The sequence below is a fragment of the Pseudophryne corroboree genome, chromosome 9 (assembly GCF_028390025.1).
Source record: "Pseudophryne corroboree isolate aPseCor3 chromosome 9, aPseCor3.hap2, whole genome shotgun sequence".
NCBI lineage: Eukaryota > Metazoa > Chordata > Amphibia > Anura > Myobatrachidae > Pseudophryne > Pseudophryne corroboree.
The window spans coordinates 10,605,742-10,631,658 of NC_086452.1; the positions used below are offsets into that span (position 1 = coordinate 10,605,742).

General features: G+C 52.1%; 1 protein-coding gene across 1 annotated transcript in view; it reads left to right on the forward strand.

The window, feature by feature from the left end:
- Nucleotides 1–427: 427 nt before the first annotated feature.
- Nucleotides 428–25,917, forward strand: part of SSX2IP (SSX family member 2 interacting protein) — an 83,456-nt gene continuing 57,966 nt past the window's right edge. The window contains exons 1-2 of the mRNA XM_063939309.1: nt 428–597; nt 10,596–10,672. Of these exons, the coding sequence (XP_063795379.1) occupies nt 10,636–10,672 (37 nt within the window). The 5' untranslated portion in view covers nt 428–597; nt 10,596–10,635. The remainder of the gene's footprint in view (nt 598–10,595; nt 10,673–25,917) is intronic.

The window sequence follows — 25,917 nt, forward strand, 5'->3', positions numbered from 1 at the left end:
CACCCGGGGGTCCCGTCCCGCGCTCCACCCGCACACACACCCCCCCACCCGGGGGTCCCTTTCCGCGCTTCACCCTCACACCCGGGGGTCCCGTACGGCGCTCCCCCCTCACACACACACACCTGGGGGTCCCGTCCCACGCTCCACCCTCACACACACCCACCCGGGGGTCCCGTCCCGCGCTCCCCCCTCACACCCGGGAGAGGGGTCCCGTCCTCCCCACAGCTCACACCCCGCCGCCACACAGCAGGTAGATCATGATGTACGATCACGTGACAGGCGGGCGGCGGCAGCAGGTGTGCGCGCTATCCCAGCATCCCCCGCGCCGCGCCGTATAACAGGTGCTGCTGCTGGTTGCCTGGTGACCGCCCCGCCCCCCGCTCTCAGGTTGCTTAGTAACGGCTCAGGCCTAAAGAGCCGGTAGTTGCTGCCCGGAGACTGTTCCGCCGGCGGCCAGTGTACCCGGGAGCCCGGCACCTGCACAGCCCGGGGAGCAGCAGCAGCAGCACCGGAGGAGGAGGTACCGGCCGGGGGGAAGGGGCTGTCCTGTCATACTCAGCTACACGAGGGCACGCTGGGTGTTGTAGTTCCACACAGGTGACCTACCTCTGCTCAGGGTTTCTTTTGTACCGTCCCCCGTGAGGCTCTGGTGATTCTGCCCCTACACAGTAACCAGGTGTCCGGGGTATTCCAGGTATCACCTGCTTATCTGCCCACCTGCATTACACCTGCTGCATATATGTGCATATATGTGTATGTACTAGGTGCTTCATCACGCCCTACGGGCGCTCTTCACACCGTCGCAAGGGGCTACGCCCCCTTATCCCTTGCATGCCTTTCTGGGGTTCAATATTTGTATTATATAAAGTATTACCTGCATTCCTTTGTTAGTGGTTAAATATTGCACAATGAAAGGGCGTGCGATGGTGAAGGAGGCGCAGCCCCTTGCGACGGCGTGAACCGCACCTGCAGGGCACGATGTACAGAATGTAGAGGGTGCGGGGGGGACTGCGGATGGTGTCTGTAGATGCTGCATGTGGAGGGGGGGCAGAAGAGTGGGGGTGGGGCCCGGATGGGGAAGAGTCGGGAGGTGCTGCAGGTGGGGGAGTGGCAGAGGAGTGGGGGATGCAGATTGGGGAGGGGTCCGGAGGCACTGCAGGTGGGGGAGGGGCAGGGGTGCCATGGGTGGGAGAGGGGCAGTTGTGGGGATGTTGTGGATGGGTGAAGGGTTCCGGAGGTGCTGTGGGATGGGAAGGGGCGGGAGTGCCAGGGGTGGGGTAGGGTTCCGCAGGCGCCATGGGTAGGGGAGGGGCAGGTACGGGTGGTGCGGCGCATAGGGAAGGAGGTCCGGAGGTGCTGCTGGTGGTGGAGGGGCAGGTGCGGTGGTGCCATTGGTGGGGGAGGGGTGGGTAAGGGAGGGACCGCGGATGGAGGAGGGTGTCTGCAAATGCTGCGGGTGGAGGGGGGCAGGTGTGGGGGGAGACATATAAAGGGGGTGGATGGTGGAGGGGGCCTGGAGGTGCTGTGGGTGGTGAAGGGGCGGAGGAGTGGGAGCCGCGGGTGGTGTAGGGGGTCAGGAGGCACAGCGTGTGGGGGAGGGGAAGGTGTGGAGGTGTTGTGCATTGGGGAGAGGTCTGGAGGCGCTGCGGGTACTGTACCTGCCAAAAAGGTAGTTGGAGGGTATGCAGTAACAGGGCCAGGACAGGGGTGACAGGGCCAGGACAGGGGTGACAGGGTCAGAACAGGGTTGACGGGGCCAGGACAGGGGTGACAGGGTCAGAAAAGGGGTGACGGGGCCAGGACAGAAATGACAGGGACAGGATAGGGGTGACAGGCCAGGGTAGGGGTGGCAGGAACAGGACAGGGGTGACAGGGCCAGTATAGGGTTGACAGGGCCAGGATAGGGGTGACAGGCCAGGGTAGGGGTGGCAGGAACAGGACAGGGGTGACAGGGCCAGTATAGGGTTGACAGGGCCAGGATAGGGGTAACAGGGCCAGGATAGGGGTAACAGGGCCAGCATAAGGGTAACAGGGCCAGCATAAGGGTGCCAGGATAAGGGTGAAAGGGCCAGGATAAGGGTGACAGGGCCAGGATAAGGGTGGCAGGGCAAGGCCAGGGGTGACAGGGACATGACAGAACACAGGGCACGGGAGAGATTGGTATTAGGGACAAAACAGTGGTGACAGACAGATGTGTCTTACCGGAGTCACTGCTGCTGGCTGCTGCTGTTCCACTCCAACCTGTTGGGATCTGCTGCTGGTGGAGACTTGGCATGGCTGACTCTCTTAGGCTGGAGTCCTGCTTCCTCTGCCCGTCCGCATCCCTCCCCCCCTCCTCAGTCACACACCGCAGACCTCGCGCAGCTGCCGGGCACTGTGGTAAGGGGAGACTGGGAGTGACTGGTTAGCCCCCAGGAGATGTTGCGGCTGGAGGGAGGAGGGGGTCGGAGCCTGCAAGCAGCTCGGATTTCTGCAGCGTTACCCGCCGGCTAAAGTGTGTGAAGGAGCTGGGCGCACCTCACTGTGGGTGGCAGCGCTGCAGCTAGCAGTGGGGTTTCCCGGGGCTGGAGATAACAGAGGCAGTACGGAACCTGCACAGCGGCAGGTGCCCCACAAAACTGCAGCTAAGAAGCGTGGAGTGTGCCAGAAAGTGACGTTCCTCCGCGCCAGAGAGGGGGGGGGGGGGGGGGTCAAGCACACAGTGAGCCGGTGCCCGTCTGTCTGTACGGCATACCCCCTCACACACCCCCATACCTCCCAAATGTCCCGATTTTCGCGGGACAGTCCCATTTTTTTGGGGCTGTCCCACCCGCGGGTCGCAGTGTCCCGCGGTAACGGGGGGTCAGTTGGAAAGCTCCTGCACTCGCTGTTCTGCTTATCAGAGCAGCGGTGAATAGTGGAGACAGAGGGAGAGGGGGCATCAGGGGGTATGGATTAAGGGGGGGTTCCAGCAGCAGAGCCGGATTAAGGGGGGGGGGGCAGGGGGTACGTACCGTTGGCCCCACAGTTTTAGGGGCCCCCCGCCTCGAGTAGCTCTGTCCCAGCTCAGAAGCCCCCCCCCCCCCGTCCTGCCAGCAACAACGGCAGCATTGTGCTACTGTCAGCACACGCTGCTGCGTGTTGGCAGGTCTGTGGTGTTGCAGGGAGGCAGCAGTCTCCCTGCTTTCTTCTGCCTGTGCGGGTGTGTAGGTGGGAGCGACCACCTCCTCTGGATTTACCCCTAGCTGAGGGGCCAAAATTCAATTAAAACAAACAAACAACGGAATTAGCGTAAGGGGGCGTGGCCTCGCGTCCCGCGATTATGCCACGCCCCCAACCCACAGCAGCACAGCAATGAGATAGGGCTCCCCTGTCTCAAGTGCCCTGCCCCCCCCCTGGACTCATAATCAGCCCCTGGGGGCATGCCAGCAGCTCACAGAGCGCTGAGCATGCCCCCTTATTGACGAAAACGGGGCCCTCCCGTGAAGCCACGCCCCCTTTTCGCCGAGTGTGTGTCCCTCCTTCTGTCTGAAGAAAGCTCCTGCAGAAAGCTGGGAGGTATGCACCCCTGCCTGTGCCATGCCCATACTATCTGCTTCTGCTCCTAGTCTCCTGTAGATTTGGCCAGATCTGTGACTCATTTGACTAACTCCGCCCACTGTTGTGACTCCGCCCAGCGTTAGCAAATTAATCACAAAGTCACAGATCTGGTGGGCTATTATATAGGAGATGTATGTATATATATGTATGTATATATATGTATGTATATATATATATATATATATATATATATATATATATATATATATATATATATATATATATATATATATATATATATATATATATATATATATATATATATATCTCTATATCACCTCTCCTGTGTCCCTGCACCTGCATTACACCTGCTGCATATGTGTGTATATATAATATATCTCACACATCTCCTGTGTCCCTACACCTGCTGGATGTTATATAGTGATTACACGCTGGGGGGCATCCTGTGTCCTTGCTGGATGTTATATAGTGATTACACGCTGGGGGGGCATCCTGTGTCCTTGCTGGATGTTATATAGTGATTACACGCTGGGGGGGCATCCTGTGTCCTTGCTGGATGTTATATAGTGATTACACGCTGGGGGGGCATCCTGTGTCCTTGCTGGATGTTATATAGTGATTACACGCTGGGGGGGCATCCTGTGTCCTTGCTGGATGTTATATAGTGATTACACGCTGGGGGGGCATCCTGTGTCCTTGCTGGATGTTATATAGTGATTACACGCTGGGGGGCATCCTGTGTCCCTGCCGCCTGCATTACACCTGCTGGATGTTATACAGTGATTACACGCTGGGGGGGCATCCTGTGTCCTTGATGGATGTTATATAGTGATTACACGCTGGGGGGGCATCCTGTATCCTTGCACCTGCATTACACCTGCTGGATGTTATATAGTGATTACACGCTGGGGGTGCATCCTGTGTCCTTGCTGGATGTTATATAGTGATTACACGCTGGGGGGCATCCTGTGTCCCTACACCTGCATTACACCTGCTGGATGTTATATAGTGATTACACGCTGGGGGGGGGGGGGCATCCTGTGTCCTTGATGGATGTTATATAGTGATTACACGCTGGGGGGGCATCCTGTGTCCTTGCTGGATGTTATATAGTGATTACATGCTGGGGGGCATCCTGTGTCCTTGCTGGATGTTATATAGTGATTACACGCTGGGGGGCATCCTGTGTCCCTGCCGCCTGCATTACACTTGCTGGATGTTATATAGTGATTACACGCTGGGGGGGCATCCTGTGTCCCTGCCGCCTGCATTACACCTGCTGGATGTTATATAGTGATTACACGCTGGGGGGCATCCTGTGTCCCTGCTGGATGTTATATAGTGATTACACGCTGGGGGGGCATCCTGTGTCCCTGCCGCCTGCATTACACCTGCTGGATGTTATATAGTGATTACACGCTGGGGGGCATCCTGTGTCCCTGCCGCCTGCATTACACCTGCTGGATGTTATATAGTGATTACACGCTGGGGGGGCATCCTGTGTCCCTGCTGGATGTTATATAGTGATTACACGCTGGGGGGGCATCCTGTGTCCTTGCTGGATGTTATATAGTGATTACACGCTGGGGGGGCATCCTGTGTCCTTGCTGGATGTTATATAGTGATTACACGCTGGGGGGCATCCTGTGTCCCTGCTGGATGTTATATAGTGATTACACGCTGGGGGGGCATCCTCTGTCCCTGCCGCCTGCATTACACCTGCTGGATGTTATATAGTGATTACACGCTGGGGGGGCATCCTGTGTCCCTGCTGGATGTTATATAGTGATTACACGCTGGGGGGGCATCCTGTGTCCTTGCTGGATGTTATATAGTGATTACACGCTGGGGGGCATCCTGTGTCCCTGCTGGATGTTATATAGTGATTACACGCTGGGGGGGCATCCTGTGTCCCTGCCGCCTGCATTACACCTGCTGGATGTTATATAGTGATTACATGCTGGGGGGCATCCTGTGTCCCTGCCGCCTGCATTACACCTGCTGGATGTTATATAGTGATTACACGCTGGGGGGGCATCCTGTGTCCCTGCTGGATGTTATATAGTGATTACACGCTGGGGGGGCATCCTGTGTCCTTGCTGGATGTTATATAGTGATTACACGCTGGGGGGGCATCCTGTGTCCCTGCACCTGCATTACACCTGCTGGATGTTATATAGTGATTACACGCATGGGGGCATCCTGTGTCCCTGCACCTGCATTACACCTGCTGGATGTTATATAGTGATTACACGCTGGGGGGGCATCCTGTGTCCCTGCACCTGCATTACACCTGCTGGATGTTATATAGTGATTACACGCTGGGGGGCATCCTGTGTCCCTGCACCTGCATTACACCTGCTGGATGTTATACAGTGATTACATAACCCTGATTATTGCTGGAGCAACCTAGGTCCTGGTTTGGTGTGGAAGGGTCTACCCGGGTTGCTGAACCAGGCTCTGAGCTGGTTAGCAGTGGTGTGACCCGGGTCATGCTAAAACGGTAGAGCGAGCTGGAATCGCCAGATGAGGTGACCTCTTCTCCAAGCACCGGCAGTGGGAGGACCCAGCAATAGCAGCTGAACGTGGCTTGTTCAATGACCCAGGTTGGATGCAGGGTTTTGTGTGATAGAGGCATGATGCAGCTGTGTGGTCAGCCAGACATACAGGGGTGACGGGTAGCTGCCTCATTGCGGTGACGTTATAGGCAGATTATTGGCTGACTGCGCATCCATAGTGACTTGCACGGGCGCCAAGGTACTTTCGCAATACCGCTCGCAGTGAAGATTTAATCGCAGAGTGATTGAGTGTTTGGGGGAGTGGGGGGAAAAACGCAGGTGTGTTTCAGCGTGCAACTGCAGCCCTGTACCCGGAAAACATGGCGCTGGTGTTGCAGTTCCCACGGGCGTTCTGTGCGAGCATAGACTCGTGAGGGAGACTATGTTCCTCGCATCTGCATTGCATTTGTGTACGCAGTTGCTGAGCTGTTGCGATGGCTCCGGTATTAGCGTACAAATCTGAATCAGACCCTGTGACCGCTGCGCAGCCCCATACCTCGCTAGCTGCGGTGCATGGTGTGATCTGACACCTCTCTATCATAGCCAGCAGTAACTGTTCCAGCAATGTGCTGTTCTGTGGGACAGGATCCCGGGGCTGGTTCTGGGGCCCCTGCATGTCTTCACTGCCCACACGCATCAGTGATTCTTGGGTACCCATGATCCTGACCGGTTGCTCTTCCTTGGGCTACATTTGTTAGGCTCTAACCACTGCATGCTGGGAACACCCACAAGGCTTGCTGTTCTGGAGATGCCCTGACCCCATAGTTTGGCCCCAGTCACAGCCGCTGAGATCCTGGTGTTTGCCCATTTGCTTCCAACACATCACTTACTGCCTAATGTATCCCAGGCCTTGTGTCAGTGTATGGAGATGTGTTATTCACTTCCCCTGTCAGTGGTTATACAGTCGTGGCTGATGGGTGTATACTTGTATACACTCTGTATGTACTCCCCTGGGAAGGCGCTCTGTGGGGCAGTGACAGCTGTATTGCTCCTGTGTTATTACAGCTGATCTGTCCTAATGGAACCTGTCCTAAACTGCAGCCTCGCTGAGAATTGGTGTAGAGGTCACATCCCGTGACAGGTGAGGGGTTTTCCTGGGCTGTATTTGGGATTTACACGTCACAAATCACATTCACTTGCAGATTTGACCATTTTAATAATCGTTCCCTATATGGACAGAACTGATTTAAGGGGGAGGTGTATCAAGCAGTGAAACGATTGAAGATCCGTAGAAGTGGTGCAGTTGCCCATCGCAGCTAATCAGCCTTGCTGTAGCCTTTATCAAGTACATTCTATAAAATGATAGCTAGATGCCGATTGGTCGCAATGATCAACTTCACTGGTCCACGTCTCCCCTCTGCGCTGCGTGATACTGCGGCCCCGCTGTACGGGATGTAGAGGCGACTCACCCTCTATAGTAAATAAAGCCACTCCATAATCGGCTTCTTTGATTTTTTTACTTTTTGTAAGTTACATATTTATATTTATTTTTTCTCCAAAAAGGTCTTCAGTTCCTATACAGTGTATGAGCCGCGTTCCATGGGGTCAGGCCAGCCTTGTGCTCAGCAGGCTGTCATTGTCTCTCCCAGGCTGGTGACCTATGGCACAGGGAGGGGTGACGTGTGGGCTGTGCTCCTTGTAAGCAGCTTATCTCCCAGCGCAGGAAGGCAAGTGCTGGGGGAAATAGGCTGCAGATTGCTCCGACACTCGGGCCAGTGCTGGGAGAGACGGGCTGCAGATTGCTCCGACACTCGGGCTAGTGCTGGGAGAGACGGGCTGCAGATTGCTCCGACACTCGGGCCAGTGCTGGGAGAGACGGGCTGCAGATTGCTCCGACACTCGGGCCAGTGCTGGGAGAGACGGGCTGCAGATTGCTCCGACACTCGGGCCAGTGCTGGGAGAGACGGGCTGCAGATTGCTCCGACACTCGGGCCAGTGCTGGGAGAGACGGGCTGCAGATTGCTCCGACACTTAGGGCTTTGTAGTCCTGTTACAGTAAGTGTCTTTTTGTATTGAATTTCACGGTTATACTTGTGCTGTGAGTCTTGTGTGTTCTGCCGCAGGTATACATTATGTGATGTTACAGGTGCAGCTGGAACATTAATAGGATGTGTTTGAAGCGGCCCCTGTGGTTCCCCTGTAGCCGGGTGCACCCCCTGCGGTACATCACATTGGAGGGGTGTCTGAAGTCAGAATAAGTTTCATTAAAGATGTAATTGGTTAAAATCTATTCAAGATAATGATCACCTCGCCAATAACTGAGGCACCATCACCGCGGAGTGTCCTGTGTACCTCTGTGAGGTGAGATGGTGGTGGTCACGAGGTAAGGGGGTAAGTGGTCAGGATCACTGATAGCTGAATACCCTTTTTTGCCATGCATGTATAGAGTGCTAGGGTAGGTTGTACGTAGGTCGGCCTTTTCCGTCATCGTATAAACTCCTGTAGGTGATTTCTGTATGAACAGTAACGGGACTTGTGATGTGGTCAGTGCTCATTAGAGAGATGCGTGTGTTTATAGGGAGTAATGCTCAGCCCTGTAATATGTAACATAGTCTTGTGCTATTGCATGGTCACAGAGCTCCCGGGTGACTTCTAATATCCAAGGGCCTGATTCACACCTGATCGCTCCTCTGCAAATTTGTGGAGGTTTGCGATCGGATAGTCGCCGACCAGACGGAGTGAAAATCCACCCGGTTCAAGTCCGTGTTCACCGTGTGAAAAGCTTTGCAAAGGTCGGTCAGCTGCAAATCCGTTCACGACTCCCTCACCATGGAATGATTTTTCCAGTCTGTACGCAGCCCAGGACTTACTCCTACAGTGCGATGAGAACAGGCTGATCGGGGCCGGAGCTGACGTCACACACCCGCCTTGAAACCGCTTGGGAACGCCTGCGTTCTTCCTGACACTCCCAGAAAACGTCCAGCCACAAACGCCCTCTTCCTGTCAATCACCTTGCGTACGCCTATCAATGAAAAAGGAAAAAAAAATGCAGGATTTTTTTCAGTTTGGCCTCGCGCCTGCACGTTGCGGTCTGTACACATGCTCAGTTGTGCGATAATCGGCAGCTTGGCAATTTTGCACAGCAGCGATTAGGTCTGAATTAGGCCCCATATCACATATAGTGGTATTATCCTGTATATCTTATGCAGCTGCGTACAACTGGTTGGTACCCCAGGGTGGGTTGGCATATGTCCCTGTGCGGTCACTGTGTGTGGTACTGAAAATACATCTGCAAGGTGATCTGCTTATTGCTCCATTGCACAGGGCAAATTATATGGTGTGTGTGTGTGTGTGTGTGTGATGGCGTGTGCTGGGACTTGCGTAGGGATGGCTCAGACCTGTGTGTGTGTGATTGCATGTGCTGGGACTTGTGTGTGTGATTGCGTGTGCTGGGACTTATACAGGGATGGCTCAGACCTGTGTGTGTGTGTGTGTGATGGCGTGTGCTGGGACTTATACAGGGATGGCTCAGACCTGTGTGTGTGTGTGTGTGTGTGTGTGTGTGTGATGGCGTGTGCTGGGACTTACACAGGGAGGGCTCAGACCTGTGTGTGATGGCGTGTGCTGGGACTTACACAGGGATGGCTCAGACCTGTGTGTGTGTGTGTGTGTGTGTGTGTGTGTGTGTGTGTGTGATGGCGTGTACTGAGACTTACACAGGGATGGCTCAGACCTGTGTGTGTGTGTGTGATGGCGTGTACTGAGACTTACACAGGGATGGCTCAGACCTGTGTGTGTGTGTGTGTGTGTGTGTGATGGCGTGTGCTGGGACTTACACAGGGATGGCTCAGACCTGTGTGTGTGTGTGTGTGATGGCGTGTGCTGGGGATGGCTTAGACCTGTGTGTGATTTGTACAGGGCCATCTGGAGGGATTACTTGGATAGGCCGTAATGGGATTGAGGGCTTCTATTTCTAGCCTGCGTGCTCCTAGTTGTATTATGGTGGCAGTCAGGGGTCGGTGTGTATGTGGCATCTTCTGTAGATGGGTGACTCTTGCCAGGACCTGAGTGAACACGACCAGCAGATGGTTGGGTTTCATTGTATAAAGGATTAGAGCACCTGTCCCCTATTGTAGTATTCATGTGAGTGCAGCCCATCCATTAATCTGAGCACCGTCATGTCGCTGGGACTGAGAACTGATGGCGTCAGTATACGCAGACACTAATTTGCAGCAATAGTTACACATTAATGGTTCCCTGTAGGAGGTGACGCTGCCTTTTATCTCCTGACATGTGACCGTGCATACGTTCTATTTGTCCGTACACAACACAGTTATCAGAGACAGTAACTCCCAATGCATTGGACATAGTCAGTGCACGATACATGGGGGGTTCCGGTAATACAGGTTCTGATCTGCAGCCTGGAGAATTAGAGAATGGCTTCTTGTTACCTGTAGAAGGAAAGGGCTGCTGACATATCCCTTGTACAGGCTGACCACTGTCCGATATAAGCTCTGTACTGTTACTGCTGCCACTGACCTGTGCTTCTATTTCTAGGAAATACCTGGATGATGGATCTGTGAGCTGCGTACTGGCTATGGGCGACTGGAACACGGGCACCATGAGAGACTCAGGTAACCGTACAGTGTATTGTGTCCTGTCAGACAGACATGAGACGTAATGACTGATGGAGAAATGCTGTGATTATATCTGAACCACTATCTGTAACACTTGGAGTTACACTAAGAAATAAGCTACAAGCCCTTAAAATTAATTTCTCTAACGTCCTAAGTGGATGCTGGGGACTCCGTAAGGACCATGGGGAATAGCGGCTCCGCAGGAGACTGGGCACAAAAGTAAAAGCTTTAGTACTACCTGGTGTGCACTGGCTCCTCCCCCTATGACCCTCCTCCAAGCCTCAGTTAAGATACTGTGCCCGACGAGAAGGGTGCACACTAGGGGCTCTCCTGAGCTTCTTAGTGAAAGTTTTAGTTTAGGTTTGTTATTTTCAGTGAGACCTGCTGGCAAACAGGCTCACTGCATCGAGGGACTAAGGGGAGAAGAAGCGAACTCACCTGCGTGCAGAGTGGATTGGGCTTCTTGGCTACTGGACATTAGCTCCAGAGGGACGATCACAGGCCCAGCCTGGATGGGTCCCGGAGCCGCGCCGCTGGCCCCCTTACAGAGCCAGAAGAGCGAAGAGGTCCGGAAAAATCGGCGGCAGAAGACGTTCCTGTCTTCAATAAGGTAGCGCACAGCACTGCAGCTGTGCGCCATTGCTCTCAGCACACTTCATACTCCGGTCACTGAGGGTGCAGGGCGCTGGGGGGGGCGCCCTGAGACGCAATAAAACATGATAAAAATACCTTACATGGCAAAGAAATACATCACATATAGCTCCTGGGCTATATGGATGCATTTAACCCCTGCCAGAATATACAGAAAAACGGGAGATAGGCTCCGCCCCCTTTTCGGCGGCCTTATCTCCTCAGCACACTGGCGCCATTTTCCCTCACAGCTCAGTTGGAGGGAAGCTCCCTGGCTCTTCCCTGCAGTCACTACACTACAGAAAGGGTTAAAAAAAAGAGAGGGGGGCACTAATTAGGCGCAGTATTAAAACATACAGCAGCTATAAGAGGAAAAACACTCATATAAGGTTATCCCTATATATATATATATATATATATATATATATATATATATATATATATATATATATATAATCTCTCTCTCTCTCTATATCGCTCTGGTGTGTGCTGGCATACTCTCCCTCTGTCTCCCCAAAGGGCTAGTGGGGTCCTGTCCTCTATCAGAGCATTCCCTGTGTGTGTGCTGTGTGTCGGTACGTTTGTGTCGACATGTATGAGGAGAAAAAATGATGTGGAGACGGAGCAGAGTGTCTGTAACAGTGATGTCACCACCTAGGGGGTCGACACCTGAGTGGATGTACTGTTGAAAATTACGTGACAGTGTCAGCTCTGTATAAAAAAAAAACCAGTGGTTGACATGAGACAGCCGGCTACTCGGCTTGTGCCTGTCCAGACGTCTCATAGGCCGTCAGGGGCTCTAAAGCGCCCGTTACCTCAGATGGCAGATACAGACGCCGACACGGATACTGACTCCTGTGTCGACGGTGAAGAGACAACCGTGATTTCCAGTAGGGCCACACGTTACATGATTGAGACAATGGAAAATGTTTTATACATTTCTGATAATACGAGTACCACCAAAAAGGGGTATTATGTTCGGTGAGGGAAAAACTACCTGTAGTTTTCCTGAATCTGAGAAATAAAATAAGGTGTGTGATGATACGTGGGTTTCCCCCCGATAACAATTGATAATTTCTTAAAAAGTATTGGCTGTATATCCTTTCCCGCCAGAGGTTAGGGTGCGTTGGGAAACACCCCCTAGGGGGGATAAGGCGCTCACACGCTTGTAAGAACAAGGGCTCTACCCTCTCATGAGATGGCCGCCCTTAAGGATCCTGCTGATAGAAAGCAGGAGGGTATCCAAAAATGTATTCACACACATACTTGTGTTATACTGCGACCAGCAATCGCCTCAGCCTGGAGGTGCAGTGCTGGGTTGGCATGGTCGGATTCCCTGACTGGAAATATTGATATCCTAGATAAGGATAGTATATTATTGCCTATAGAGCATTTAAAAGATGCATTTCTATATATGCATGATGCACAGCGGAATATTTGCCGACTGGCATCAAGTATAAGTGCGTTGTCCAATTCTACCAGTAAAATGGTCAGGTGATGCGGATTCCAAACGGCATTTGGAAGTATTGCCTTTGAAAGGGGACATTTGGGGTCGGTCTTTTAGACCTGGTGGCCACGGCAACAACTGGGAAATCCACGTTTGTACCCCAGGTCGCCTCTCAAAATAAGACGCCGTATTTTCAGGCGCAGTCCTCTGTTGGCAAGCGGACAAAAGGTTTCCTCTTTTCTGCTCGTGACAGAGGGAGAGGAAAAAGGCTGAAGAGATTACCCAGTTCCCAGGAACAGAAACCCTTTCCCGCCTCTGCAAAGCCCTCAGTATGACGCTAGGGCCTTACAAGCTCAGGCACGGTGGGGGCCCGTTCTCAATGAATTTCAGTGCGCAGTGGGCTCACTCGCATGTAGACCCCTGGATCCTTCAGGTAATATCTCAAGGGTACATATTGGAATTCGAGACGTCTCCCCCTCGCCGTTTCCAAAAGTCGGCTTTACCGACGTCTCCCTCTGACAGGGAGGCAGTTTTGGAAGCCATTCACAAGCTGTATTCCCAGCAGGTGATAATCAAGGTACCCCTCCTGCAACAGGGAACGGGGTATTATTCCACACTATTGTGGTACCGAAGCCAGACGGCTCGGTGAGACCGATTTCTAAATCTAAAATCTTTGAACACTTACATACAGAGGTTCAAATTCAAGATTGAGTCACTCAGAGCAGTGATTGCGAACCTGGAAGAAGGGGACTACATGATGTCTCGGGACATCAAGGATGCTTACCTTCATGTCAAAATTTACCCTTCTCACCAAGGGTACCTCAGGTTATGGTACAGAACTGTCACCATCAGTTCAGACGCTGCCGTAGGGATGGTCCACGGCACCCCGGGTCTTTACCAAGGTAATGGCCGAAATGATATCCCTTCGAAGGAATGGAATTTTAGTTATCCCTTACTTGGACGATTCCCTGATAAGGGTAAGATCCAGGGAACAGTTGGAAGTCGGTGTAGCACTATCTCAGGTAGTGTTGCGGCAGCACGATTGGATTCTCAATATTCCAAAATCGCAGCTGGTTCCGACGACTTGTCTTCTGTTTCCTAGGGATGTTCCTGGACACAGTCCAGAAAAAAGGTGTTTCTCCCGGAAGAGAAAGCCAGGGAGTTATCCGAGCTAGTCAGGAACCTCCTAAAACCGAACCAAGTCTCAGTGCATCAATGCACAAGGGTTCTGGGTAAAAATGGTGGCTTCCTACGAAGCAATCCCATTCGTTAGATTCCACGCAAGAACTTTCCAGTGGAACCTACTGGACAAATGGTCCGGGTCGCATTGTCAGATGCATCAGCGGATAACCCTGTCACCAAGGACAAGGGTATCCATCCTGTGGTGGTTGCAGAGTGCTCATCTTCTAGAGGGCCGCAGATTTGGCATTCAGGACTGGGTCCTGGTGACCACGGATGCCAGGCTGCGAGGCTGGGGAGCAGTCACACAGGGAAGGAATATCCAGGGCTTAGGGTCAAGCCTGGAGACATCACTTTACATAAATATCCTGGAGCTAAGGGCCATTTATAATGCTCTAAGCTTAGCAAGACCTCTGCTTCAATGTCAGCCGGTGTTGATCCAGTCGGACAACATCATGGCAGTCGCCCACGTAAACAGACAGGGTGGCACAAGAAGCAGGAGGGCAATGGCAGAAGCTGCAGGGATTCTTCGCTGGGCGGAAAATCATGTGATAGCACTGTCAACAGTATTCATTCCGGGAGTGGACAACTGGGAAGCAGACTTCCTCAGCACGACCTCCACCCGAGAGAGTGGGGACTTCACACACAAGTCGTCCACATGATTAAAAAACTCGACGGGTATTGCGCCAGGTCAAGAGACCCTCAGGCAATAGCTGTAGACGCTCTGGTAACACCGTGGGTGTACCAGTCAGTGTATGTGTTCCCTCCTCTGCCTCTCATACCCAAGGTACTGAGATTGATAAGATGGAGAGGAGAAAGCACTATATTCGTGGCTCCGGATTGGCCAAGAAGGACTTGGTAACCGGAACTTCAAGAGATGCTCACGGAGGATCCGTGGCCTCTACCTCTAAGAAGGGACCTGCTCCAGCAAGGACCCTGTCTGTTCCAAGACTTACCGCGGCTGCGTTTGACGGCATGCCGGTTGAACACCGGATCCTGAAGGAAAAAAAAAAGGCATTCCGGATGAAGTCATCCATATCCTGATCTAAGCCAGGAAGGATGTAACCGCAAAAACATTATCACCGCAATTGGCGAAAATATGTTGCGTAGTGCGAGGCCAGTAAGGCCCGACGGAGGAAATTCAACTGGGTCGATTCCTACATTTCCTGCAAACAGGAGTGTCTATGGGCCTGAAATTGGGGTCCATTTAAGGTTCAGATTTCGGCCCTGTCAATTTTCTTCCAAAAAAGAACTAGCTTCAGTCCCTGAAGTTTAGACGTTTGTAAAAGGGGTACTGCATATACAGCCTCCTTTTGTGCCTCCAGTGGCAAATTGGGATCTCAATGTAGTTTGGGTTCCAAAAGTCACATTGGTTTGAACCACTTAAATCTGTGGAGTTAAAATATCTCACATGGAAAGTGGTCATGCTGTTGGCCCTGGCCTGGGCCAGGCGCGTGTCAGAATTGGCGGCTTTATCCTGTAAAAGCCCTTATCTGATTTTCCATTCGGACAGGGCGGAATTGAGGACTCGTCCTCAGTTTCTCCCTAAGGTGGTTCCAGCGTTTTCACCTGAACCAGCCTATTGTGGTGCCTGCGGCTACTAGGGACTTGGAGGAATCCAAGTTGCTGGATGTTGTCAGGGCCCTGAAAATATGTTTCCAGGACGGCTGGAGTCAGGAAATCTGACTCGCTGTTTATCCTGTATGCACCCAACAAGCTGGGTGCTCCTGCTTCTAAGCAGACTATTGCTCGTTGGATTTGTAGTACAATTCAGCTTGCACATTCTGTGGCAGGCCTGCCACAGCTAAAATCTGTAAAAGCCCGTTCCACAAGGAAAGTGGGCTCATCTTGGGCGGCTGCCCGAGGGGTCTCGGCTTTACAACTTTGCCGAGCAGCTACTTGGTCAGGGGCAAACACGTTTGCTAAATTCTACAAATTTGATACCCTGGCTGAGGAGGACCTGGAGTTCTCTTATTCGGTGCTGCAGAGTCATCCGCACTCTCCCGCCCGTTTGGGAGCTTTGGTATAATCCCCATGGTCCTTACGGAGTCCCCAGCATCCACTTAGGACGTTAGAGAAAATAAGAATTTACTTACCGATAATTCTATTTCTCATAGTCCGTAGTGGATGCTGGGCGCCCATCCCAAGTGCGGATTGTCTGCAATACTTGTACATAGTTATTGTTACAAAAATCGGGTTATTATTGTTGGGAGCCATCTTTTCAGAGGCTCCTCTGTTATCATACTGTTAACTGGGTTCAGATCACAAGTTATACGGTGTGATTGGTGTGGCTGGTATGAGTCTTACCCGGGATTCAAAATCCTTCCTTATTGTGTACGCTCGTCCGGGCACAGTATCCTAACTGAGGCTTGGAGGAGGGTCATAGGGGGAGGAGCCAGTGCACACCAGGTAGTACTAAAGCTTTTACTTTTGTGCCCAGTCTCCTGCGGAGCCGCTATTCCCCATGGTCCTTACGGAGTCCCCAGCATCCACTACGGACTATGAGAAATAGAATTATCGGTAAGTAAATTCTTATTTTAAAAAACAAACAAACCTAAAAACTGCAGTTCTGACCCTTTCTTTGGGACTTGTGTTCGGCCCTGTAATTCGCGCTCTGTGTCTGTGGTGTTCGGCCCTGTAATACGCTGTGTGTGTCTGTGGTGTTCAGCCCTGTAATACGCAGTGTGTCTGGTGTTCAGCCCTGTAATACGCAGTGTGTGTGTGGTGTTCGGCCCTGTAATACGCAGTGTGTGTGTGTGTGTGGTGTTCAGCCCTGTAATACGCAGTGTGTGTGTGTGTGTGTGTGTGTGTGTGTGTGGTGTTCAGCCCTGTAATACGCAGTGTGTCTGTGGTGTTCAGCCCTGTAATACGCAGTGTGTGTGTGGTGTTCGGCCCTGTAATACGCAGTGTGTGTGTGGTGTTCGGCCCTGTAATACGCAGTGTGTGTCTGTGGTGTTCAGCCCTGTAATACGCAGTGTGTGTCTGTGGTGTTCGGCCCTGTAATACGCAGTGTGTGTGTGTGGTGTTCGGCCCTGTAATACGCAGTGTGTGCGGTGTTCGGCCCTGTAATACGCAGTGTGTGTGTGTGTGTGTGTGTGTGGTGTTCGGCCCTGTAATACGCAGTGTGTGTGTGTGTGTGTGTGTGGGGGGTGTTCGGCCCTGTAATACGCAGTGTGTGTGTGGTGTTCGGCCCTGTAATACGCAGTGTGTCTGTGGTGTTCAGCCCTGTAATACGCAGTGTGTGTGTGTGGTGTTCGGCCCTGTAATACGCAGTGTGTGTGTGTGTGTGTGTGTGTGTGTGTGTGGTGTTCAGCCCTGTAATACGCAGTGTGTCTGTGGTGTTCAGCCCTGTAATACGCAGTGTGTGTGTGTGGTGTTCGGCCCTGTAATACGCAGTGTGTGTGTGGTGTTCAGCCCTGTAATACGCTGTGTGTGTGTGTGTGTGTGTGGTGTTCGGCCCTGTAATACGCAGTGTGTGTGTGTGGTGTTCGGCCCTGTAATACGCAGTGTGTGTCTGTGGTGTTCGGCCCTGTAATACGCAGTGTGTGTCTGTGGTGTTCGGCCCTGTAATACGCAGTGTGTGTGTGTGTGTGGTCGGCCCTGTAATACGCAGTGTGTGTGTGTGTGTGTGTGTGTGTGTGGTGTTCGGCCCTGTAATACGCAGTGTGTGTGTGTGTGTGTGTGTGTGTGTGTGGTGTTCGGCCCTGTAATACGCAGTGTGTGTGTGTGTGTGTGTGGGGTGTTCGGCCCTGTAATACGCAGTGTGTGTGTGTGTGTGTGTGTGGTGTTCGGCCCTGTAATACGCAGTGTGTGTGTGGTGTGTTCAGCCCTGTAATACGCAGTGTGTGTGTGTGTGGTGTTCGGCCCTGTAATACGCAGTGTGTGTGTGTGTGTGTGGTGTTCAGCCCTGTAATTCGCAGTGTGTGTCTGTGGTGTTCGGCCCTGTAATACGCAGTGTGTGTGTGTGTGTGTGTGTGTGTGTGTGTGGTGTTCAGCCCTGTAATACGCAGTGTGTGTCTGTGGTGTTCGGCCCTGTAATACGCAGTGTGTGTCTGTGGTGTTCAGCCCTGTAATACGCAGTGTGTCTGGTGTTCAGCCCTGTAATACGCAGTGTGTGTGTGGTGTTCGGCCCTGTAATTCGCGCTCTGTGTCTGTGGTGTTCGGCCCTGTAATACGCAGTGTGTGTCTGTGGTGTTCAGCCCTGTAATACGCAGTGTGTCTGGTGTTCAGCCCTGTAATACGCAGTGTGTGTGTGGTGTTCGGCCCTGTAATACGCAGTGTGTGTGTGTGTGTGGTGTTCAGCCCTGTAATACGCAGTGTGTGTGTGTGTGTGTGTGTGTGTGTGTGTGTGTGGTGTTCAGCCCTGTAATACGCAGTGTGTCTGTGGTGTTCAGCCCTGTAATACGCAGTGTGTGTGTGGTGTTCGGCCCTGTAATACGCAGTGTGTGTGTGGTGTTCGGCCCTGTAATACGCAGTGTGTGTCTGTGGTGTTCAGCCCTGTAATACGCAGTGTGTGTCTGTGGTGTTCGGCCCTGTAATACGCAGTGTGTGTGTGTGGTGTTCGGCCCTGTAATACGCAGTGTGTGCGGTGTTCGGCCCTGTAATACGCAGTGTGTGTGTGTGTGTGTGTGTGTGTGTGTGGTGTTCGGCCCTGTAATACGCAGTGTGTGTGTGTGTGTGTGTGTGTGGGGGGTGTTCGGCCCTGTAATACGCAGTGTGTGTGTGGTGTTCGGCCCTGTAATACGCAGTGTGTCTGTGGTGTTCAGCCCTGTAATACGCAGTGTGTGTGTGTGGTGTTCGGCCCTGTAATACGCAGTGTGTGTGTGTGTGTGTGTGTGTGTGTGTGTGTGTGGTGTTCAGCCCTGTAATACGCAGTGTGTCTGTGGTGTTCAGCCCTGTAATACGCAGTGTGTGTGTGTGGTGTTCGGCCCTGTAATACGCAGTGTGTGTGTGGTGTTCAGCCCTGTAATACGCTGTGTGTGTGTGTGTGTGTGTGGTGTTCGGCCCTGTAATACGCAGTGTGTGTGTGTGGTGTTCGGCCCTGTAATACGCAGTGTGTGTCTGTGGTGTTCGGCCCTGTAATACGCAGTGTGTGTCTGTGGTGTTCGGCCCTGTAATACGCAGTGTGTGTGTGTGTGTGGTCGGCCCTGTAATACGCAGTGTGTGTGTGTGTGTGTGTGTGTGGTGTTCGGCCCTGTAATACGCAGTGTGTGTGTGTGTGTGTGTGTGTGTGTGTGTGTGGGGTGTTCGGCCCTGTAATACGCAGTGTGTGTGTGTGTGTGTGTGGTGTTCGGCCCTGTAATACGCAGTGTGTGTGTGGTGTGTTCAGCCCTGTAATACGCAGTGTGTGTGTGTGTGGTGTTCGGCCCTGTAATACGCAGTGTGTGTGTGTGTGTGTGTGGTGTTCAGCCCTGTAATTCGCAGTGTGTGTCTGTGGTGTTCGGCCCTGTAATACGCAGTGTGTGTGTGTGTGTGTGTGTGTGTGTGTGTGGTGTTCAGCCCTGTAATACGCAGTGTGTGTCTGTGGTGTTCGGCCCTGTAATACGCAGTGTGTGTGTGGTGTTCGGCCCTGTAATACGCAGTGTGTGTGTGTGGTGTTCAGCCCTGTAATACGCAGTGTGTGTGTGTGGTGTTCAGCCCTGTAATACGCAGTGTGTGTGTGTGTGTGTGTGTGTGTGTGTGTGTGTGTGTGTGTGTGGTGTTCGGCCCTGTAATACGCAGTGTGTGTGTGGTGTGTTCAGCCCTGTAATACGCAGTGTGTGTGTGTGGTGTTCGGCCCTGTAATACGCAGTGTGTGTGTGTGTGGTGTTCAGCCCTGTAATTCGCAGTGTGTGCCTGTGGTGTTCGGCCCTGTAATACGCAGTGTGTGTGTGTGTGTGTGTGTGTGTGTGTGGTGTTCAGCCCTGTAATACGCAGTGTGTGTCTGTGGTGTTCGGCCCTGTAATACGCAGTGTGTGTGTGGTGTTCGGCCCTGTAATACGCAGTGTGTGTGTGTGTGGTGTTCGGCCCTGTAATACGCAGTGTGTGTGTGTGTGTGTGGTGTTCAGCCCTGTAATACGCAGTGTGTGTGTGTGGTGTTCAGCCCTGTAATACGCAGTGTGTGTGTGTGTGTGTGTGGTGTTCAGCCCTGTAATACGCAGTGTGTGTGTGTGTGTGTGTGTGTGTGGTGTTCAGCCCTGTAATACGCAGTGTGTGTGGTGTTCAGCCCTGTAATACGCAGTGTGTGTGTGGTGTTCGGCCCTGTAATACGCAGTGTGTGTCTGTGGTGTTCGGCCCTGTAATACGCAGTGTGTGTGTGGTGTTCGGCCCTGTAATACGCAGTGTGTGTGTGGTGTTCGGCCCTGTAATACGCAGTGTGTGTGTGGTGTTCGGCCCTGTAATACGCAGTGTGTGTGTGGTGTTCGGCCCTGTAATACGCAGTGTGTGTGTGTGGTGTTCGGCCCTGTAATACGCAGTGTGTGTGTGTGTGGTGTTCGGCCCTGTAATACGCAGTGTGTGTGTGTGTGTGTGTGTGTGTGTGGTGTTCAGCCCTGTAATACGCAGTGTGTGTGTGTGGTGTTCGGCCCTGTAATACGCAGTGTGTGTGTGGTGTTCGGCCCTGTAATACGCAGTGTGTGTGTGTGTGTGTGTGGTGTTCGGCCCTGTAATACGCAGTGTGTGTCTGTGGTGTTCGGCCCTGTAATACGCAGTGTGTCTGGTGTTCGGCCCTGTAATACGCAGTGTGTCTGGTGTTCGGCCCTGTAATACGCAGTGTGTCTGGTGTTCGGCCCTGTAATACGCAGTGTGTGTGTGTGTGTGGTGTTCAGCCCTGTAATACGCAGTGTGTGTGTGTGGTGTTCAGCCCTGTAATACGCAGTGTGTGTGTGTGGTGTTCAGCCCTGTAATACGCAGTGTGTGTGTGTGGTGTTCAGCCCTGTAATACGCAGTGTGTGTGTGTGGTGTTCAGCCCTGTAATACGCAGTGTGTGTGTGTGTGTGGTGTTCGGCCCTGTAATGCGCAGTGTGTGTCTGTGGTGTTCGGCCCTGTAATACGCAGTGTGTGTCTGTGGTGTTCGGCCCTGTAATACGCAGTGTGTGTGTGTGGTGTTCGGCCCTGTAATACGCAGTGTGTGTGTGGTGTTCGGCCCTGTAATACGCAGTGTGTGTCTGTGGTGTTCGGCCCTGTAATACGCAGTGTGTGTCTGTGGTGTTCGGCCCTGTAATACGCAGTGTGTGTGTGGTGTTCGGCCCTGTAATACGCAGTGTGTGTGTGTGTGGTGTTCGGCCCTGTAATACGCAGTGTGTGTGTGTGTGTGTGTGTGTGGTGTTCGGCCCTGTAATACGCAGTGTGTGTGTGGTGTTCGGCCCTGTAATACGCAGTGTGTGTGTGGTGTTCGGCCCTGTAATACGCAGTGTGTGTGTGTGGTGTTCGGCCCTGTAATACGCAGTGTGTGTGTGTGTGTGTGGTGTTCGGCCCTGTAATACGCAGTGTGTGTGTGTGTGTGTGTGTGTGTGGTGTTCAGCCCTGTAATACGCAGTGTGTGTGTGTGGTGTTCGGCCCTGTAATACGCAGTGTGTGTGTGGTGTTCGGCCCTGTAATACGCAGTGTGTGTGTGTGTGTGTGGTGTTCGGCCCTGTAATACGCAGTGTGTGTCTGTGGTGTTCGGCCCTGTAATACGCAGTGTGTCTGGTGTTCGGCCCTGTAATACGCAGTGTGTCTGGTGTTCGGCCCTGTAATACGCAGTGTGTCTGGTGTTCGGCCCTGTAATACGCAGTGTGTGTGTGTGTGGTGTTCAGCCCTGTAATACGCAGTGTGTGTGTGTGGTGTTCAGCCCTGTAATACGCAGTGTGTGTGTGTGGTGTTCAGCCCTGTAATACGCAGTGTGTGTGTGTGGTGTTCAGCCCTGTAATACGCAGTGTGTGTGTGTGTGGTGTTCAGCCCTGTAATATGCAGTGTGTGTGTGTGGTGTTCGGCCCTGTAATACGCAGTGTGTGTGTGGTGTTCGGCCCTGTAATGCGCAGTGTGTGTCTGTGGTGTTCGGCCCTGTAATACGCAGTGTGTGTCTGTGGTGTTCGGCCCTGTAATACGCAGTGTGTGTGTGTGGTGTTCGGCCCTGTAATACGCAGTGTGTGTGTGGTGTTCGGCCCTGTAATACGCAGTGTGTGTCTGTGGTGTTCGGCCCTGTAATACGCAGTGTGTGTCTGTGGTGTTCGGCCCTGTAATACGCAGTGTGTGTGTGGTGTTCGGCCCTGTAATACGCAGTGTGTGTGTGTGTGTGTGTGTGTGTGTGTGTGTGTGTGTGGTGTTCGGCCCTGTAATACGCAGTGTGTGTGTGTGTGTGGTGTTCGGCCCTGTAATACGCAGTGTGTGTGTGTGTGTGTGTGGTGTTCGGCCCTGTAATACGCAGTGTGTGTGTGTGTGGTGTTCGGCCCTGTAATACGCAGTGTGTGTGTGTGGTGTTCGGCCCTGTAATACGCAGTGTGTGTCTGTGGTGTTCGGCCCTGTAATACGCAGTGTGTGTCTGTGGTGTTCGGCCCTGTAATACGCAGTGTGTGTCTGTGGTGTTCGGCCCTGTAATACGCAGTGTGTGTCTGTGGTGTTCGGCCCTGTAATACGCAGTGTGTGTCTGTGGTGTTCGGCCCTGTAATACGCAGTGTGTGTCTGTGGTGTTCGGCCCTGTAATACGCAGTGTGTGTCTGTGGTGTTCGGCCCTGTAATACGCAGTGTGTGTGTGGTGTTCGGCCCTGTAATACGCAGTGTGTGTGTGGTGTTCGGCCCTGTAATACGCAGTGTGTGTGGTGTTCGGCCCTGTAATACGCAGTGTGTGTGTGTGGTGTTCAGCCCTGTAATACGCAGTGTGTGTGTGTGTGTGTGTGTGTGTGGTGTTCGGCCCTGTAATACACAGTGTGTGTGTGTGGTGTTCGGCCCTGTAATACGCAGTGTGTGTCTGTGGTGTTCGGCCCTGTAATACACAGTGTGTGTGTGGTGTTCGGCCCTGTAATACGCAGTGTGTGTGTGTGTGTGTGTGTGTGTGTGTGTGTGTGTGTGTGGTATGCAGCAATGTAACTTTAGTACCCTTTATTGTCCTCCCATTGTACTGTATACAGAATAACGATCTGGATTACAGCTTTGATTAGTTTATGCTACAGAGATGAAGACTCTTTATAAAGCCTCCTGAACCCCTGAAAATAAAATGTTCAGCTATGAACCATAAATAGTAAAATAAATAGTTCAGTGTTAAGCTGACGTCTCCCCGCACCCCTGCTGCTCCTGATCCCAAGCCTCCCACCTCTTCAGGGCAATGTCCCGATTGGCTCTGTAACAGACTGCAGTTATTTGAGCTGCTTCGTTATCACTGCCCATGTACAGCACCTGTATCTATCTATAGATATGTTTTCCTTATGCCTAATCCTGTATTTCTATCTGATAATGTAATGTCTGTGAGATTCTCCCCTGTAGTACACACCCGTAGTGTTACTGTAGAAGCAGCTTCTCCCCTGTATCGCACACCCGTAGTGTTACTGTAGAAGCAGCTTCTCCCCTGTATCGCACACCCGTAGTGTTACTGTAGAAGCAGCATCTCTGATAGTATACCCCTGTATCACACACCCGTAGTGTTACTGTAGAAGCAGCATCTCTGATGGCTGTCTGGTTTATCGGCTGCAGCCGCCATACACTGTATACTCCTGTATTTCTATCTATCTGATAATGTAATGTCTGTGAGATTCTCCCCTGTATCACACACCCGTAGTGTTACTGTAGAAGCAGCTTCTCCCCTGTATCGCACACCCGTAGTGTTACTGTAGAAGCAGCTTCTCCCCTGTATCGCACACCCGTAGTGTTACTGTAGAAGCAGCTTCTCTCCTGTATCGCACACCCGTAGTGTTACTGTAGAAGCAGCTTCTCCCCTGTATCGCACACCCGTAGTGTTACTGTAGAAGCAGCTTCTCCCCTGTATCGCACACCCGTAGTGTTACTGTAGAAGCAGCTTCTCCCCTGTATCGCACACCCGTAGTGTTACTGTAGAAGCAGCTTCTCTCCTGTATCGCACACCCGTAGTGTTACTGTAGAAGCAGCTTCTCCCCTGTATCGCACACCCGTAGTGTTACTGTAGAAGCAGCTTCTCCCCTGTATCGCACACCCGTAGTGTTACTGTAGAAGCAGCTTCTCCCCTGTATCGCACACCCGTAGTGTTACTGTAGAAGCAGCTTCTCCCCTGTATCGCACACCCGTAGTGTTACTGTAGAAGCAGCTTCTCCCCTGTATCGCACACCCGTAGTGTTACTGTAGAAGCAGCTTCTCCCCTGTATCGCACACCCGTAGTGTTACTGTAGAAGCAGCTTCTCCCCTGTATCGCACACCCGTAGTGTTACTGTAGAAGCAGCTTCTCCCCTGTATCGCACACCCGTAGTGTTACTGTAGAAGCAGCTTCTCCCCTGTATCGCACACCCGTAGTGTTACTGTAGAAGCAGCTTCTCCCCTGTATCGCACACCCGTAGTGTTACTGTAGAAGCAGCTTCTCCCCTGTATCGCACACCCGTAGTGTTACTGTAGAAGCAGCTTCTCCCCTGTATCGCACACCCGTAGTGTTACTGTAGAAGCAGCATCTCCCCTGTATCGCACACCCGTAGTGTTACTGTAGAAGCAGCATCTCTGATGGCTGTCTGGTTTATCGGCTGCAGCCGCCATACACTGTATACTCCTGTATTTCTATCTATCTGATAATGTAATGTCTGTGAGATTCTCCCCTGTATCACACACCCGTAGTGTTACTGTAGAAGCAGCTTCTCCCCTGTATCGCACACCCGTAGTGTTACTGTAGAAGCAGCTTCTCCCCTGTATCGCACACCCGTAGTGTTACTGTAGAAGCAGCTTCTCCCCTGTATCGCACACCCGTAGTGTTACTGTAGAAACAGCTTCTCTGATAGCTGTCTGGTTTATCGGCTGCAGCCGCCATACACTATACTCCTGTATTTCTATCTATCTAATAATGTAATATCTGTGAGCTTCTCCCCTGTATCACACACCCGTAGTGTTACTGTAGAAGCAGCTTCTCCCCTGTATCACACACCCGTAGTGTTACTGTAGAAGCAGCATCTCTGATAGTATACCCCTGTATCACACACCCGTAGTGTTACTGTAGAAGCAGCATCTCTGATGGCTGTCTGGTTTATCGGCTGCAGCCGCCATACACTGTATACTCCTGTATTTCTATCTATCTGATAATGTAATGTCTGTGAGATTCTCCCCTGTATCACACACCCGTAGTGTTACTGTAGAAGCAGGTTCTCCCCTGTATCGCACACCCGTAGTGTTACTGTAGAAGCAGCTTCTCCCCTGTATCGCACACCCGTAGTGTTACTGTAGAAGCAGCTTCTCCCCTGTATCGCACACCCGTAGTGTTACTGTAGAAACAGCTTCTCTGATAGCTGTCTGGTTTATCGGCTGCAGCCGCCATACACTATACTCCTGTATTTCTATCTATCTAATAATGTAATATCTGTGAGCTTCTCCCCTGTATCACACACCCGTAGTGTTACTGTAGAAGCAGCTTCTCCCCTGTATCGCACACCCGTAGTGTTACTGTAGAAACAGCTTCTCTGATAGCTGTCTGGTTTATCGGCTGCAGCCGCCATACACTATACTCCTGTATTTCTATCTATCTAATAATGTAATATCTGTGAGCTTCTCCCCTGTATCACACACCCGTAGTGTTACTGTAGAAGCAGCTTCTCCCCTGTATCGCACACCCGTAGTGTTACTGTAGAAACAGCTTCTCTGATAGCTGTCTGGTTTATCGGCTGCAGCCGCCATACACTGTATACTCCTGTATTTCTATCTATCTATCTATCTATCTATCTATCTATCTATCTATCTATCTAATAATGTAATATCTGTGAGCTTCTCCCCTGTATCACACACCCGTAGTGTTACTGTAGAAGCAGCTTCTCCCCTGTATCACACACCCGTAGTGTTACTGTAGAAGCAGCTTCTCCCCTGTATCACA